This window comes from Hibiscus syriacus, unplaced genomic scaffold (assembly GCF_006381635.1).
Source record: "Hibiscus syriacus cultivar Baekdansim isolate YM2019G1 unplaced genomic scaffold, ASM638163v2 tig00110328_pilon, whole genome shotgun sequence".
In the NCBI taxonomy this organism is placed as follows: Eukaryota; Viridiplantae; Streptophyta; class Magnoliopsida; order Malvales; family Malvaceae; genus Hibiscus; species Hibiscus syriacus.
In genome coordinates this window covers 5685845-5702889 of record NW_024062685.1, presented here as the reverse complement: position 1 = coordinate 5702889, position 17045 = coordinate 5685845, and the positions used below count along the sequence as shown (strand labels likewise).

Genomic DNA, 17045 nt, shown 5'->3' with positions numbered 1-17045 from the left:
TGATAAATTTAGAAAAAAATATTAAAATATTATACTCCAAAGATCTCATTTACCTAGATTAATTTAAAAATATTATTTGAACTCGTAATACTAAAGAGACGAATTTAGAATTCATTGTATCATTTATCCGCAAGCGACTCAAAGCCGGAAGCTCTTCGGTGGATAATGAAATAAAACCCGCTCTTACATCCCTTTTTCCCTCCAGATATATCCCAATCAAAGAGAGAAAATGGCTTCAATGTCATCTCTAATATCACCACCATTCCTCACCAAACTGTCCTCCAAACCCCAATTGAAACAGTCCTCTCTTCAAATTCTCCAACCCAGTTTGCCCCAAAATCTCATACCGAGTTCACGTCCAAGAAAACAAAGGTTGTACGTTGCGGCAGAAGAGCGAACCTCAACGGTTGCCGTCCCTTCTTCCGAGGCCGACAGGAGGCTTTACATTGGAAACATACCCAGAACTGTAAACAATGACCAGTTGAAAAAGCTCGTCGAAGAACATGGCGCTGTTGAAAAAGCAGAGGTGCTTCCTTTTCTATCTACAATATCACTTAATAACTTTGTATGTAAAAAGAAAATGCCTTTTTGTATCGATGTGAAAATTTTCTTTTTATCTTCTTTTTTTCAGGTGATGTATGATAAGTACTCTGGAAGAAGCCGCCGATTTGCTTTTGTTACAATGAAAACCGTGGATGATGCAAATGCGGCAATAGAGAAACTAAACGGAACTGTAAGCCCATACCATATGCTTTATGCTACTCTCGGTAGGGTTTTTACTTTTTCAACATGTTTTAGTGCATGACTTTGCAACAGATTTTGAAAAAAGATATGTTATAATCAAGCTTTTTCCTCTGGTAACCGGAGACTACACAGGATTTTATGATAGGCTGCGAAATTATAAAATTTTAGGGGCAAAACTAAGAGAACACCTAAATTATATGAATATTTTGAGATTTCAGGGGCGAACGCCACGCCCGTTCTATCCCTGCTTGGGTTAATACTTATGTAACCAAATGTGATATTATTGTTCTAAAACTATGACGAGACAAATCACGTATAATGTTGGTATGTGGTTTTCATGGTGATATTCTTTTCTTTCCAGAAAATTGGAGGGCGAGAGATAATGGTAAACATTACTGAAAAGCCTACTGCGCAAGTGGATTTGTCTGTCCTTCAGGCTGAGAGTACCCAGTTTATTGATAGTCCGCACAAGGTTTATGTGGGAAACCTTGCCAAGACAGTAACTTCTGATATACTGAAGAATTTCTTCTCCGAGAAAGGGAAGGTAAAGAGCGCCAAGGTTTCACGAGTCCCTGGGACATCCAAATCAGGGGGATTTGGGTTTGTATCATTCTCTTCAGAAGAGGAAGTTGAAGCTGCTATCTCGTCTTTTAACAACGCTGTAAGTTGTTCTCCGCTTTTGCCTTGTTTCTGCAATACCCTTGTTGTATGCAATGGCAATTCATGCATATTTATGTTCATGAATTTTTCTTATTCTTGTAATTATTAGAATTAGGAATAATGAGATATGTATTTTCCATTTGCTGACAACCTTTAGAATAAGACGCCTTTTACTTCTGTACACCCATTCTGTTGTGAACTCTGTTTGCAGCTCCTTCATGTTTCCAGATGATTCCTGAATGCATTAGAAAACTGTTGATTTGTCTGGTAGTTGCAATCTATGTTGCCTCGACTCTGCATTTTTATTAAAGTACCCTTTGTCCAACACTTATGTCCGGAAGTTATCCAGACGTGTTCAAACATATGAAAATCTTGGAAAAAATCGTACATATGTGTCGGATTTGTGATTCGAGTCAAGTAACATAAACTGTTAATTCCTCTTGATCAAATGTCTTTGTTTCCTTTAATAGTCTCAATTTGATAAAATATTTCTCTGCTGTTGCATTTTTGGAAATCTGCTATGCATGCATATGTGTTCATTTAGTTCAGTTTATGGCCCAAAGAGATGCATGTAACCATTGGTAGTTATATTCATATATGCTATAAGCTCTGTACTTTGTACGGTTTCTACTTGTAAGTTTCCTTTCATTGATTCTTTACTTTTTTTTTCCTGAATTATCCGTGGTTATGCGGATATGACTTTCGAAGATCTTCCAAACGCGCTTAAGAACTTGAAAAACTAATCTGATCACATTCTCATGCCCGAGTGCGAGTTACATAGGTTTATGGGGAAACGAGCATTGCGAAGATGTAAGTATTACTGATATAAAAGGGTTGCTTATTGCAGATGTTGGAGGGGCAACAAATTCGTGTAAACAAGGCGTAAAGGGGGATGCAACATCTTATCCGGTGTCCATTTCAAAACCACTGCAAAGTGGGCAGTGGTTTGATTCTGTTGAATGGGCAAATGCCAACTTGTTAATGCCCCATGAGGTTCTTGTAATTAGTTTAGACGTGGCTGCAGCTTAGTTGCGGAGCCGGAGATAAACGTATTTCATCTTATTATAATATCTCGTTTTCCCCTAAACCTTGTGTTCTTCCGGTTCTCCCTTCTAGGCTCTAGCAATATGGATTTGAAATGTTTCTAAGAGAAAAACGACTACTGTTTTCATATTATTTTCTAAAAACATGTTTGCTTATTAAAATCGGTACTATTATTATGTATTTTTGTTATTTAATGTAATGTTTAAAATTTTGGAGGCCACAGACCCTAAATTATAACAAACGTTACCAGAGTTCTTCGTAAGGTGAAGAATGTGTGATCGCTTTACCAATAATGAAGGCCTAGTCTTAAGGGGTGGCAATGGGGCAGGGACGGTTTTGTATTACTCATTCCATCTCCAATATTTGCAGGTACGGTTTTAAGGAATCTCCAATATATATTTAGGGGATTTTTTTTGTCCTCATACTAATCTATTATGGATTCCTACGGGTTTCGATTAATCCTTATCCCAAAAAATAAACTAACATTTTTTAAATCAATTCAACATTTAAAACTTGTAAGATATATCAGATTGTATCAAATTGGTCTTTATTTATAATATGAAAGATTCAAACGTCAATATTTATCTAACACCCAAAGTATATGTACAGTCTTAACCAATTTCAATCTCAACAAATCTACTTATATTAAATGATAATTGATCTAAACTTCAATTTAGTTCCTTTGAGATGTAACAGTGGTAACATGTAATCTCACATATATTTTTTGGGGATCTCCACGGTTATTCACACGGATACGATTCGGTTATCTCTACGGTTTGGATATAGCAATCCCTATCCCCATCCCCATTTGAGCTTCCGGGATAAAACTTCTCTCATCCCCATTATTGTGGGTAAAGATTTTGGTTATTCCTCATCTCTTCGGTTTGGATCCTCATGGTTTTCGATTTTTCCCCGCCCGATTGCCACCCCTACTAGTCTATGAATAATTTGGTGTATATTTCTTATTAATATGATTATAAAATTATGGTTTAATTGAAAAATACACGTTTAAACTATACTTATTTTTTGTTTTAGGTGTATAATTTTTTTTATTAAATTAAGTGTACATTTTATTTTGTTTTCATTTTTATATGGTAATATGATTATAATATTTTTTGTTTTTGGAACCTCGCCTCTTCTCCAACTGTGACATAATCTTATAGGCCATTGATTCATTCATCTTTCATCTAAACATCTGCATCCATAGTGATTTGGAGACAACATCCCAAGTTCAAATGCGGTTCATATGGCTCAGCAACCCACTGCCCAAACCATTCTTTTGCAGTTTGGGACAAGCAGATACTTCGATTTATATATATTCAGATTCTCTAATGTTCATGTGGTGTTTGGAACTATCCAGGGGCTCAAGTAGGCCCAATTAGCATTATTATTTACTTTGTCTCCTTCCCCAAACCTTTCTTCAACCCATCCTGACCCGTAAGTCCTAATTACAAATTTAATATTAAAAATACTATTTATATCTAAATATTTTTTTTTTGGAAACCGGTTTCTCTTTCTTTTGTTGACCATGTTAAAACTCAAATGTCAGCACTCATCTAGTGAGTGGAATGTAAACAAACTAAACATCAAAACACATTACAGCCTTTTGATTTAAAAGCTAAAAATAGCCATTTTGGCCATGGATACAATACACTCCACAAAGTACAGAACGACAATCCCACTTAACCATACACTTGCATCCTTTTTTTTAACTTGAAAACTAAAAATTGGACATTTTGGTTATAATACATCTTCAACACCAAAACAGCCATATGAGCTAGCTAGCTAGCTAGGCCTTGGCACTTGTAAAAAAATGCCGTTTAGGGTTCTATGTTCGATGCTCTACATAATAACAAAACAAGGCAATATATATCCACTACTGTCAATGGAAGCCAGCAGTAACAGCCTTGGCAGCAGGTACATGAGGTGGTGGAGAAGGGAGCAAGGTTAATGCAAATATTCCACTAGCAGCGGCCGCTACTGCTCCCAGTACAAAAGCCGGCAGGTTTCCACCTCCAAATATTGCATCAAATGGTCCACTCCCCAATGAAACCAGTATCTGCAAAGTTCATTTCACTCCAAAATCAACCCCAGCCCAATGTTGTACTTAATATTAGCAGTGCTAAGAATGCAAATATTACCTGCGGTATTACTATCGCCAGGTTCAGCACTCCCAAAGAAAGCCCTGTTCCATAGCAAGCGATAATCAGTTTTAGTTTGAAAGGATGATTCAGCCATACCAACTTATTTTCAATGTGCCAGGAAATATTTTACCTTGACCTGCACCAGAGGAACTGGAAAATATGGATGCCAATGCAAATGGAATGCTGTAAGTTATCTGCAAAATTAAGATACGACATAAAACCAGATTGAACCTGTAAAACACCAATTGTATATATATGACACTTATTTGTTTTTCAATTTATTTATAGTTAAATTACATTTGAACCTCTAACATTTCAATTGTATGTCAAGTATCATATTATTAAATGTATTATTTGTTAAGTATTAAGTATACTTAATATTAATATTAAATTAACATTTTAAAGCAAAAATTATGTAAAAGAATCTTCGAACCAGCTGTTTCAGCTGGCCTGCCTCCACTGGTCGCTTGCTTAACAAAAGAGGAGTAGGAAGAAATGTGCAAAATTAAGAGGAAAACAGATATTGACAAGGGAATCGAAATCCATACTATCAAATGTCAATAAATGCCATTGGGAGTATAAAAAAATTAGTATGCCTCTATACTCCCAAAACATATTTAATAACACCTTGTGATATATTTTACATTAACGAAGACAGAAAAAAAAGAAGTTGAAAAAAACCTAAAGAGTGGTCATGGTAAAGCGTGACATATTTGATTTGAATTAAAATAATATTATTTATATTTAAATTTATTTTAAAAATAAAATATATTATCGTGTGATCACATAGCGGTTTGATATCTGTATTTTTTTTATACAAATAAAGGCCCAAAAATTTGATGACCGATGCAAGAGGTAGAACCGCTTATAAGGTCGCCTTAGGGTTGTTTGATTTGGATGCGTGGGGCAAGCCTACTGCGTCAGAGCTGCAGTTTTCGACTGGATTCCTAAGAATCTGGCCGTAAAACGACAGCACGGGACCATATATCAGCACTCATTCAATTCAAACATTAAAAAATTATGTTCCAACTACTAATGTCAATTCTCTCAAAAAAAAATATTTGAAGAAGCCGTCTTGAACATATAATCAAACAGATGGTTTGCAAACTCCAGCGAAGCGTATGAGATGATTCCAGACTGGGTTAATTAATATTTGTAACTAAAAGGATGTAACTAGAGAAGAGATTGAACTTACAGCTAAGGGTATCCCCAGTGCAGCGAATAGAGATAATGCCCCGGCCTTGACTCCAGCTGGTGGCGGCAAAGGGACTATGACACCGTCCACGGTGATGAACCGGCGGCTTGACTCAGCAAATTTGGTTACCAAAAACGTCATGCCCAAGCAAAAAGCAAGCAAAAAATTGACCATCCCCCAAAGCTTATTAACGCCTCCAACCCCACGCGCCAGGAGCTCCACCCCGAGGGACGTGAAACCCAGCAGCACGGAGTTCAACATGAGCCCCAACGCGCCTGCATGTACCCCACTGTTGTAGAGCTTCAATACGAGGTCGTTTCCCACTGAATCACCACCATACACCTCTCTACCCATCCAGTCGGTGTCGAACAACAAGAAAGGGAACCATGCAATCCAATTGAGACACGTCACCGCCAGAAGAATCCACATGGGTCTCTTCAATTCTTTAAGCGCACCGAATATTTCCCCAGAGAACCGGACGGTGGTTGCCTCCGCTGCTGCTCCCTCAATCTCACGGCGGCCTGCGTTACCGGCATTTTCATGTTCCGGTGACCAGGGCTTTTCATGCACGCATGAGAGAGCGATGGAAGTGAGGGTTAACAAGAGAAGAATTGAGAAAAAGAAACAGCTTTTGAGATTTGCGCAGTAAACGTCACAAGCTTTCGTCGTTGTGAAGGGGAAGATTTTGTGGAGATGAGTGTAGGAACCGGCGGCGAAGCCAAGTACGTTCCCGACCGCCATGAAGAAGGAAAAGAAGGCGTTCGCGGACTGCGTTTTCTTCTGGTCATCCCCCGAAATATCAGCCAGTAAAGCTCTGCATGGACCTTGTAACATGTTGTTGGCCACGTCTAGGATCCAAAACCCTATCACGAACACCACGATGGCACGCGACTTCGTCTGGGTGGACAAGGAGTCCCCAAAGAGATGACCCAAGTCGGCAGCAAAGCCTATGAGGACCACTGCCGTGGCCACCAGGGCGGCTCCCGCCGCTATGAAGGGCCGGCGACGGCCGAAACGGGAGGTGCAACGGTCACTGTGGTAACCGAGGATGGGTTGCACCAGCATCCCAGAGATGGGTCCACAGAGCCAAATGAGAGAAGCCCATTTGTGAGGTATACCGAGGAGTTGAACATATGGGGTGAGGAGCGATAACTGCAAGGCCCACCCGAATTGGATACCGGCGGCGATGGAAGCCACAAAAATGATCTTTTTGATCGAGAAAGGGTGTGAAGGAGACGAAGGGGGTTGATTTTGTAGCTGGAAAGAAGATTTCTTGCTGGGCTCACCACTCTCCATAGCTTTGCCTTTACCAGAAAAAGTGTGTTAGAAACTGGGATTTCAGCGATGGGAAACAAGTGAAATTGCATGGGGAATTTATAAAAAAAAATGGTTGAAGATAAAAACACAAGGGATCTTACTCCATTAATAATGCTCTGAGTACATAGTCAACGTGTAAAACGGCCTTAAATTCTGTTTTCCATCGTTAGGACAGGAAATTGAATTTCTTTTGTCCTTTACTCATTGTGTATTTATCAAGCCACGTAGTACATGAATGCAATAAGCCAATACTTACCTTCATTCTAATACTGTGTTGTGTAGGACTATCTCCGCAATGCATAGAAGTTCATAAAATTTACTTTTACTCTGGTTAAAAAAATTACTCTTCACTTGTAAATGAGAATCTATTTTTCACCTACGAACAGAAAAAAAATCCATTTTTTACCACAAGAAACGCTCTTAAAATCTAAAATTCTGACAAATTTAACTATAGCTTTTAATAAAATGGATTCCCTCCTCACCTTTAATAAATATATGGGTCCATTAATATCTCTCGTTACATTTTGAAGTAAGAATTTTACTTTTAATTTTAAAGATTCTATTATTAAAAAATTAGTCAGAAGATAAATAATATACCATAGAACCTCTATAAATTAATACTCATGAATTAATAATCTCTCCAAAATAATATTTTTCTCTATTTTAATTTTGGTCCAAGGTCTAAATTAATAATTTCGATAAATTAATAAGATAATTTTTTGAAAGACTTTTATATAAATTTACGATCCCTTCAATATTATAAATTAATAATTCTATAAAAATTACAAATACAACTAGGAAAACTTAGTAAAATCTGACTCTATTGTTGTTTGCTTCTTCTTAAAGTTTAGATCTAGTTGTATTTCATCTCTAACTTTCTTAACTACATCCAAAAGTTTCGGTGTAACATTCTCATACTGCAACAAAAAAATGTGAAGAGTTGTTGTCGCTATGACTGCTTCCTTACGCGTAATTGGTTACAAAGACATTACATCATCTTCATATTCATCCTTACTAGGATTTTCAATAACACTAGCTACAATTTTTTTATGAACTTTGGACCTCTAAACATGTATCATTTTTATGCGTGTAATCCAATAGGTAATTGACATCCATTTTGTTGTGGTACCAAAGGGCATTAATCATCATATCAAGTTCATGAATGTTTTCTTCAGTAGTCCCTTCATTTAAATTCCTTGAGGCTACTTCATCATGCAAACGAATTTTACATGTGTCAAAAATAATTTGCTATTGTCTCTTGTTGAACATTTACCATCCAAGCTGAGACTTTATAGAATGTATATGCTTTATTTATGAAGAATAATGTAGGTTTGTTGAAACAATTTTTTTTAATTAATAAAATATTAATTTATCGATTAATTAATACCTCTTTAAATTAGTAAAGTTATGCAATTCCAACATTATTAATTTGGAAAATTCTACAATGCTCTATGAGCATCGTTGAACACCATTAATTTAATTTATAAAAATTTAAAACTCTAACGGACTTAACGAATAATTATAAATTAGTTAAAAATATAAAGGTAAAATATTCAAAATAAAATATTAATTACAATATTTTTCATAATCTTTTTTAACAAAAAAAATTTATATTTTACCTTTAAAATTATTTAAAAAATTGTTAAAAATGATTATGGAAATTAATGTAATTAATATTTTATTTTAAGTAATTTATCTTTAAATTTTTAACTAATTTATAATTATACGTTGAGTCCTTTAGAATTTTAACTTTTTATAAATTAAATTAATGGTGCTCAGCGATGCTCATCGTTAATGGTGCTCAACGATACTCGTCGAGCGTAGTAGACTCATTCTATTAATTTATAGAGGTTTTACTGTATACAAATTAAAAACAAAAATCCTTACAAATTAAAGCCCTATCAGTTTTATTTAAATATTATAGATCTAATTATTTTTATTTATTATTACAGTAAATTTAGTTTTTGGATAATTATATTCTAAAAATAAAAAAAATCGCAAACAAATTAGTTTGTGTATTTGAACCATACTTTTTAAATTTTTAAAAAATTATGAAACATTAGTATCCTAAGATTAAAACATTTTTTAATTTTTTTGATTTTTAAAAATTTTAATTCTTTAAATAACAAAATAAAGAAGTTCTCTCTATTTTTAGGGAAGTTTCAAGTTTGAAAGTTTTTTTTTGTAAATTTAAATATTAATCCTTCTAAACTCTGTCAAAACACTTTAAGGGTGAGTTTGAGAATACTTTTAGGAATAAAAAGGTGATTTTTCACCCATAAACAATGTAAAATATTCGAAAATTGATTTAAAAGCATGGTTGAAAAAAATGATTTTTAATTTAATCTCAAAAGTTTAAAATTTTAAATTTTGTTTTGAAAAATCCATTTTGAATGAAATTATATTTTTATCTTTAAATATTATATTTTCAATTCATAACATAATGTCTAAGATAGATATTTTATCATTTTAAAATAATTATTTAACAACAATCTCAAACAATTAAATTTTAAACTACACGTTTCAAAAAAAAATTTAAAAATATTTTTTTATCGCACTTGTTAAATCACTTTTTAAAATAATACCAAATTGGGACTAAGTAAATGGTTATACGAAAGCTACGAACAAGAAGATATTGTTGACATTAAAGAAGGTGAGAGAATAAAGAAGAACGTGGTTAGAAGAATTGTTAGGCATATTACGGAGACTTAAGAGCACACCACGTACGAAAATCTATGATATTATTTTATTATGTTTATTTTATTACAACGTTGTTAATTATTTAATGATAAGATGATTAAAATATAAATAATTCAAAAAGTAAAATAATTTAATTTTTTTATTTTAATATTAAAATAAAATAAAATTAAATAATGAGATTTATAATTTACAAAATAATAAATTCATATAAATGATTAACAATACCCACCAAAAAGCAAAACTCGAGGCTCTTATTTTTTGTCCCCACAATTTTGAAAGTAACAAATTCATATAAATGACTAATCCTACCGAACAAAAAAACAATGTTCGAGGCTCTAATTCATTTGTCCTGAATGGTGAAATTATAGTATTAGAAATAAAAAATGGTAATAAATTTATAAAAAAATTAAGATATATTTATGTGAAATGTATAGTTTTTAATTTTATATCTTTTTACTATCGTAGATACAGTTGAGAATATTTTATTATTTTTTTCATGTGAATATATTTTCATGTTCTAATACTAATCTCAATTGTCTATTTTTTCCTCATTTAACTATCTTTATAAAATCAAAAAGTATTATATGATATTAATGGATCATATTTTTATACAAAAATAATATTATACTTCTATTGTTCTATTTTAGTAAAATATTTTTTTGGTAAACGTTAAATATTTTATTTTGATGATTTAATATAATAAATATTTTTATCATTATATTATAAATAATATAAAAATAATTTAATTAATTGTTAATTTTACAAACAGCAAATAGTTTTTTCTTTGTATAGAGACACTTCAAGCCTTCAATGTGATAAACAAAAAATATTTTTATTAATAAAATATAGTTATTTTTTTACTTTGATAATTTAGCAAGCTACTGGCATAATTAATTCAAATCTCACAGTTTCTGCTTTTCAAAAAACTACTATTTTATTTTCTCCGGTGAGGAGTGGCACAGAGTGAGAGTCAGAGTCTTAGATTGACTTTTGGAAAGCTGGGCGTGGAGAGGAGAGCAAGAACCTATGGCTTACCCTTTATCCACTTCGGTAAACGTACCGTACTTTTAGCCTCTTCTCTCAATCTATTTTGATTAATGTTTTCAGTGCCTATGGGTAAACAAACTCACAGTATACCTTGTCGTAACCGTTTTTCGTCCGGGCACGAAATATTTATTTTAGTGGGGAAATTGATGTTAATAAATAATTTTTGAAAATAATTTGTGAGTCGCCATCGACCTTTTGGATCAGGTAGGTCGAATACCTAAAAATTATTTTTTAAAAGAGTTTTAAGAAAACATCAATAAAAAAATGAACTGATCTGCGTTTTATAACCAAAAATTTGTTCTTTTTAATAATAAAAAGGGGTTCGTGGTCGGTTACGTTTAGGGAAGGATTAGCACCCCTACAACGCCCAAAATTGGTACTTTTTAATTATAAATTGTCTCTAGTATTAAAAATTTAAAAATTCAAAAATATATTTAATTTATGATTCTATTATTTCAAAATTATATAAAAAATATTTTTTTATTTAAAAATATCCGAAAAGAACTTCTAGGTACCTTAAGACAGCTCTTTTTCTTTGATATTGATAAATATTAATTTAAATAATATTGTTTAATTTTTAATTATAAAATATCAGAATAGGACATCCAGTTGTATTAAGACTGTCCTTTTCTTCGATATCAAAAATATTTATTATATGTATATATAAAAATATTTAACAGTATAATAAAATAAAAATATCACTAAAATAATATATTTTAAACAATAAAATGAAAACATATAAAATAATTAAATTATGAATAAAATTAAATCTAATTCCTAATTAATTGAAATTATAGGGATTAAATATTTTATTTTCTAATTTTAATAACTTAGTGACTAAAATGAATTTATTTAAAAATCAAATTTTAAAATAAAATTAATTAAAAATATGAACTAGGGATGAAAACTTTATTTATTAAAATTAAGGGATTAAATCTGTTATTTATCCTAAATATATTATTTTAATAAAAAAGGACTAAAATGAATAAATTTAAAATTCGAAGACTGAACTAAAAAATATTAAAAATTCAATTTAGTGACTAAAATGTAAAGTTTACAAGTACTAAGGACTGCGGAAGGGATTTAACTATTTTGTAATTACGCGCATAGTCCTTCCCGAAACGGCGTCGTTCGGGAAGGACTATAAAAGTCCAAATCGGCTGGCCCTTCGGGCCAGCCATTTCATTTCTTCTTTTCCCTTTTTTTTTCTTTCTTTCTCTCAAACAGAGAGAAGAACTCTCTGTCTTCTCTCTAAACTGAGAGAAGCTCAGTCGGCCGGCAGCCGTTAGCCGGCGTTCATCCGCCGTCAACCACCGCCGCCGGCCACCGTCTTCGGTGGCCGGAAAAATTTTTTTTACCTCTAAATGTAGATCGGACCGTCCTAATGACGGTTCCGATGTTTTTTCCGTTAAAACGGCTCCCAATCGGAGCAGATCTACAAATATACCTTCGGTTTTTCGGAGTTTTGGTGAGATCCGGTGACGGTTGGGGCTCTCCGATGACAGGGTAAGCTTTTGCCTCTCTTCTCTTTTTTTTTTCTTGCTGTGGTTGATGCTGACTGAGATCGTTGGTTTAGTTGTATATCTCTCTCTGTTTTCCTTTTTTTTTTCCTTTCTGGTTCTGTCTCTGTATTTCTTTCTCTCTGTTTCCTCTTTTTTTCTTTTCTTTTTCGCAGGTGGGGTGGTGGCTTTTATAGCCACCACCGTTGTAGCCGTCGGACCGGTCCGAAGAGGGGGCCTCGGTGAGTCACCGGACTACCAGTGGTGACTCACCCCGTAGCCTTGGCGTGGACGGCCGGTGTTCTAGCTTCTGGATTCTGCTCTCGGGACGTGGCAGCGGCGGAGGCGGCGAGAAGACTGTCGGCAGCCGCGTGGAAGCTGGGGCGGCGCCGCGTGGCCCTAGGGTATCAAACCCTAGGGTTCCTCTCTGGAGCCATGTGGACCGTTGGATCGTGCCAGATCCAACGGCTGTGATGAGGCGGCTGATGATGTTTAGGGTTAGGAAACCCTAACTGGAAACCCAAACATTTAGGGTTTCTAGTTAATTTTGGACCGGTTTCAGTTGATTTGTAACTGGGCCGGTTGAATTGTAATTGGTTTGTAATTTATGTATTTAATATATTTAATAATAAAAATAATAATAATAATAATAAAAATAATAATAATAATATTAATAATAGTAATAATAAAATTAATAATAATAATAATATTAATAATGATAATAATAATATTAATAATAATAATAATAAAATGGATAAAAAATAGTATCTTCAGCTGCCCCTCTTTGCTCATTCTTGTGTTAACAAGAATAGGGCAAAGATGAAAAGATAATAAAAATTTTTTATCCATTTGACTTTATTTTGATCATTATGGAGATATTGAATAAATTCTTCTTTTTCTCCAAATAAGTTCTTATTATTATGAACTTTCTGCTGGGGATGATGATGACCTCCTTTTTGTGATAGAGTCATTCAAAAGGTTGAATAAGCTCTTGATGAGTTCTTCTCATTATGAACTTTTTCTTCCTTCTTCAAATGAGTTCTTCTCATTATGAACTTTACCTGGTAATGTTGATCCATCAACTGATGAATTCAAGCAAAAAGTTGAACAAGTTCTTCTCATTATGAACTTCTTCTTCCTTCTTCAGATGACGAGTTCTTCTCATTATGAACTCTTCCTCTGGAAATGATGATCCATCAAACGATGGATTCAAGCAACAGGTTGAACAAGTTCTTCTCATTATGAACTTCTTCTTCCTTCTTCAGATGACGAGTTCTTCTCATTATGAACTCTTCCTCTGGAAATGATGATCCATCAAACGATGGATTCAAGCAACAGGTTGAACAAGTTCTTCTCATTATGAACTTCTTCTTCCTTCTTCAGATGACGAGTTCTTCTCATTATGAACTCTTCCTCTGGAAATGATGATCCATCAAACGATGGATTCAAGCAAAAAGTTGAACAAGTTCTTCTCATTATGAACTTCTTCTTCCTTCTTCAGATGACGAGTTCTTCTCATTATGAACTCTTCCTCTGGAAATGATGATCCATCAAACGATGGATTCAAGCAACAGGTTGAACAAGTTCTTCTCATTATGAACTTCTTCTTCCTTCTTCAGATGACGAGTTCTTCTCATTATGAACTCTTCTCTGGAAAAGAATGATCCATCAAGTGATGAATTCAAGCAAAAGGTTGAACAAGTTCTTCTCATTATGAACTTCTTCTTCCTTCTTCAGATGAGTTCTTCTCATTATGAACTTTCTCTGGAAAAGAATGATCCATCAAGTGATGAATTCAAGCAAAAGGTTGAACAAGTTCTTCTCATTATGAACTTCTTCTTCCTTCTTCAGATGAGTTCTTCTCATTATGAACTTTCTCTGGAAAAGAATGATCCATCAAGTGATGAATTCAAGTCTTTGCTAAAATTTTTGAAATTCCTGTTAACAATTCGACAAGAATAAAAATGAATGAAAATGCATCTATTTTTGTAAAACACCTAAAATATGATGCATGAATGTTAAGTTATTTGATTTCAGATTGGTGAACTGAGTATTTCTTCAGTTGTAGAAACCCAATAAATCTTTCTTCTTCAAATCATAGAATCTATCCTCTTTGACAAATGTAGAGGTAGATATAATGTCACAAAAATTTCTTGAGAATAAAACTCAATTGTATAGGCTCTTGAAAAGCTTGCATTCAGGCAACATGTTGATTCTGATAACAGCTCATCTGATTATGAAGTGGCATTTTAAGATGATTTCACAGATATCGATAATTCTTTTAATACCAAGAAATCTTGAATTCTGATTCTGATGAAGAAAATAAACTGTTATACTTGACAAAAATGGGATTCTCAAGTGCTGAAACTTCAATATCCATGTAGAAATGTGGTCCTGATTCATCAATTATAAAATTGATAAATTTTATATGTGCTGCTCAAATGACTAAGGCTGCTGATGCACTTCTTCGGATCAAATAACTCAAAGAACACTTTCAGAAGATGCTATTGGCAAATTCATCTTCCAAATTAAATGCTTGATTCTGTCCAATCAGATCAGATAACTCAAAGAAAACTTCCAGAAGATGCTATGTTCTTCTAACCAGATCAGATAACTCAAAGAACACTTCCAGAAGATGCTATGTTCTGTCTAGCCAGATCAGATAACTCAAAGAATACTTCCAGAAGATGCTATGTTCTTCAACCAGATCAGATAACTCAAAGAACACTTCCAGAAGATGCTATGTTCTTCTCACCAGATCAGATAACTCAAAGAACACTTCCAGAAGATGCTATGTTCTTCTACCAGATCAGATAACTCAAAGAACACTTCCAGAAGATGTTATTGAGTCTTCTTATTTCTACTACGAGAATGTGGCACTTGCTCTAGTTGATGTTTGGACCGAAATGATGTAGAGCCAGAATTCGAAGATTCAAAGTATTTTCATGTTGCTGCACTGAAAAGGGGCTATGTTCATAATCTGCCAATTGAGAACAGATTTCTTCTTATTCCGCTTCCTTAATGTGTTACAAAGTTGAACTGTTTACAAACATGTACATGAAGTACCAAATTGACAGAAAGGATCCGTAAGGCTCTTGAAGCTCATGACGATGAGTCACCTTCGAGTGTCCAGAAGTATGTTCTTGATGAGTGCTGAAAATGGAATTTAGTATGGTTTGGAAGGAATAAAGTTATTCCACTTGAACCTGATGAGGTGGAAATGCTTCTAGGTTTCCTAAAAACCTTACACAAGGATTTGTATAGAAACATGTTTCCTAGTGATATCAATGTATTGTTTCTTTTTGCTGGAATCAGTACTGCAAAGATCATCTTCTACTGTTTCAGTACATCTTTGAAAACAGATGTGCAAGAACTGAATGGTGATCGGTTGGAGCAATTGATGAGTAGATTTGGCGAATTCGACCTTGTTGTCAGTAGAATCCCGTGTAATAATCTTGATGTTCATGGATTTAAGCTAGTAATAATTTGCCTACTTTGTATTCCATGTATTTAAAAGTATTAACATAAAGTGATATTCAGAAATCTTTAAATTATTTCAAAATTATGTTAATTCAATAGAAAAGAATAAATTGAATTTCCAAAAATAAATTGAATCTCAAATAAATTGAACTTGAAATAGATAGAATTGTATTCAAAGTTATGGTAAACATAAAAATGATAAAAATTCAAATGTCTCAACAAATTACAAGCATAAGTATTTCTAAATTAATCCAGTTGATACAACTTAGAGTAATGATGTAAGCCTTTGTCTGGAAGATCTCAATCGTTGTCAAAATGCTTGTAGATGTGAAGCTTCTTCCAAACCATCAAAATCTTAAGAGAGTTCAATTGCCAGATGCCTAATATCAACCTACATTTGAGCCGCCTTTTCAGGTTTTCAACTCAAATCCTTCCTTTGGTTACAAGATGCCCTTTGCGGGTTTTCACCTTGACCCCCTTTCTTTTTCTTCTCTTTTTTTCATTTTCTATTTTTTTTTTCTTTCTTTTCTTTTTTCTTTTCTTTCTTTTCTTTTTCTTTTCTTTTTTCTTCAAGCATAATATTTCTTGACAGAATCCGAGTTTATTGGATTTCTCAGAATTTTTCCATCCATTTCTGCCAAGATCAACGCTCCTCCGGAAAAGGCCTTTTTCACAACGTATGGCCCTTCCCAATTAGGCATCCATTTCCCACGGAAATCCTTATGTATAGGCAAGATCTTTTTTAATACTAGATCACCCTCTTGGAATTCTCTTGGATGTACTTTTTTGTCATGAGACTTCATCATCCGTTTCTGATACATCTGTCCATGGCAAATAGCTTTCAATCTTTTCTCCTCAATAAGGTTCAATTGATCAACTCTAGCTTGGATCCATTCAGATTCATCCAATTTTGTTTCTCTCAATATTCGAAGCGATGGAATCTCAACTTCAATTGGTAAGACTGCTTCCATCCCGTAGACTAAAGAAAACGGTGTTGCCCCAGTAGATGTTCGAACAGTAGTTCGGTATGCGTATAGAGCAAAAGGTAACTTCTCGTGCCAATCTTTGTAAGTTTCAGTAGTCTTTGTAATGATTCTCTTGATGTTCTTATTTGCTGCTTCAACTGCCCCATTCATCTTTGGACGATATGCCACTGAATTTGCATGTTTGATCTTGAACTGTGCACAAAGTTCGGTCATCATTTTGTTATTCAGG

The 17045-nt window shown here is 33.8% G+C and overlaps 2 protein-coding genes across 3 annotated transcripts; one reads left to right on the top strand and one right to left on the bottom strand.

The window, feature by feature from the left end:
• Nucleotides 1-53: 53 nt before the first annotated feature.
• Nucleotides 54-7145, bottom strand: LOC120118543 (sucrose transport protein SUC8-like). 2 transcript variants are annotated; one of them, XM_039138570.1, is made up of 4 exons: nt 5788-7145; nt 4723-4786; nt 4590-4633; nt 4029-4507 (listed from the first exon to the last, which is right to left on the bottom strand). In XM_039138570.1, the coding sequence occupies exons 1-4, from the start codon at nt 7081-7083 to the stop codon at nt 4331-4333; spliced, it is 1581 nt and encodes a 526-aa protein (XP_038994501.1). In that variant the 5' UTR covers nt 7084-7145; the 3' UTR covers nt 4029-4330. The 2 variants fall into 2 exon arrangements, with proteins under 2 accessions (XP_038994502.1, XP_038994501.1); XM_039138571.1 differs by lacking the exons at nt 4029-4507; nt 4590-4633; nt 4723-4786 and adding an exon at nt 54-83 and having other exon boundaries at nt 5757-7145.
• On the top strand, nt 197-2372 carry LOC120118545 (30S ribosomal protein 2, chloroplastic-like). The gene is made up of 4 exons (XM_039138572.1): nt 197-526; nt 632-733; nt 1106-1405; nt 2252-2372. The coding sequence occupies exons 1-4, from the start codon at nt 230-232 to the stop codon at nt 2288-2290; spliced, it is 738 nt and encodes a 245-aa protein (XP_038994503.1). The 5' UTR covers nt 197-229; the 3' UTR covers nt 2291-2372.
• Nucleotides 7146-17045: the final 9900 nt, after the last annotated feature.

Excerpts from the sequence above, each read along its gene's own strand:
- LOC120118545 (XM_039138572.1), top strand. The coding sequence starts at position 230 with ATGGCTTCAATGTCATCTCTAATATCACCACCATTCCTCACCAAACTG. Across the intron at positions 527-631 it reads GCGCTGTTGAAAAAGCAGAG|GTGATGTATGATAAGTACTC; the intron begins GTGCTTCCTTTT and ends TCTTTTTTTCAG. Across the intron at positions 1,406-2,251 it reads TCTCGTCTTTTAACAACGCT|ATGTTGGAGGGGCAACAAAT; the intron begins GTAAGTTGTTCT and ends TGCTTATTGCAG.
- LOC120118543 (XM_039138570.1), bottom strand. The coding sequence starts at position 7,083 with ATGGAGAGTGGTGAGCCCAGCAAGAAATCTTCTTTCCAGCTACAAAAT. Across the intron at positions 4,634-4,722 it reads TTCCTCTGGTGCAGGTCAAG|GGCTTTCTTTGGGAGTGCTG; the intron begins GTAAAATATTTC and ends GCTATGGAACAG. Across the intron at positions 4,508-4,589 it reads TGGCGATAGTAATACCGCAG|ATACTGGTTTCATTGGGGAG; the intron begins GTAATATTTGCA and ends TGAACTTTGCAG.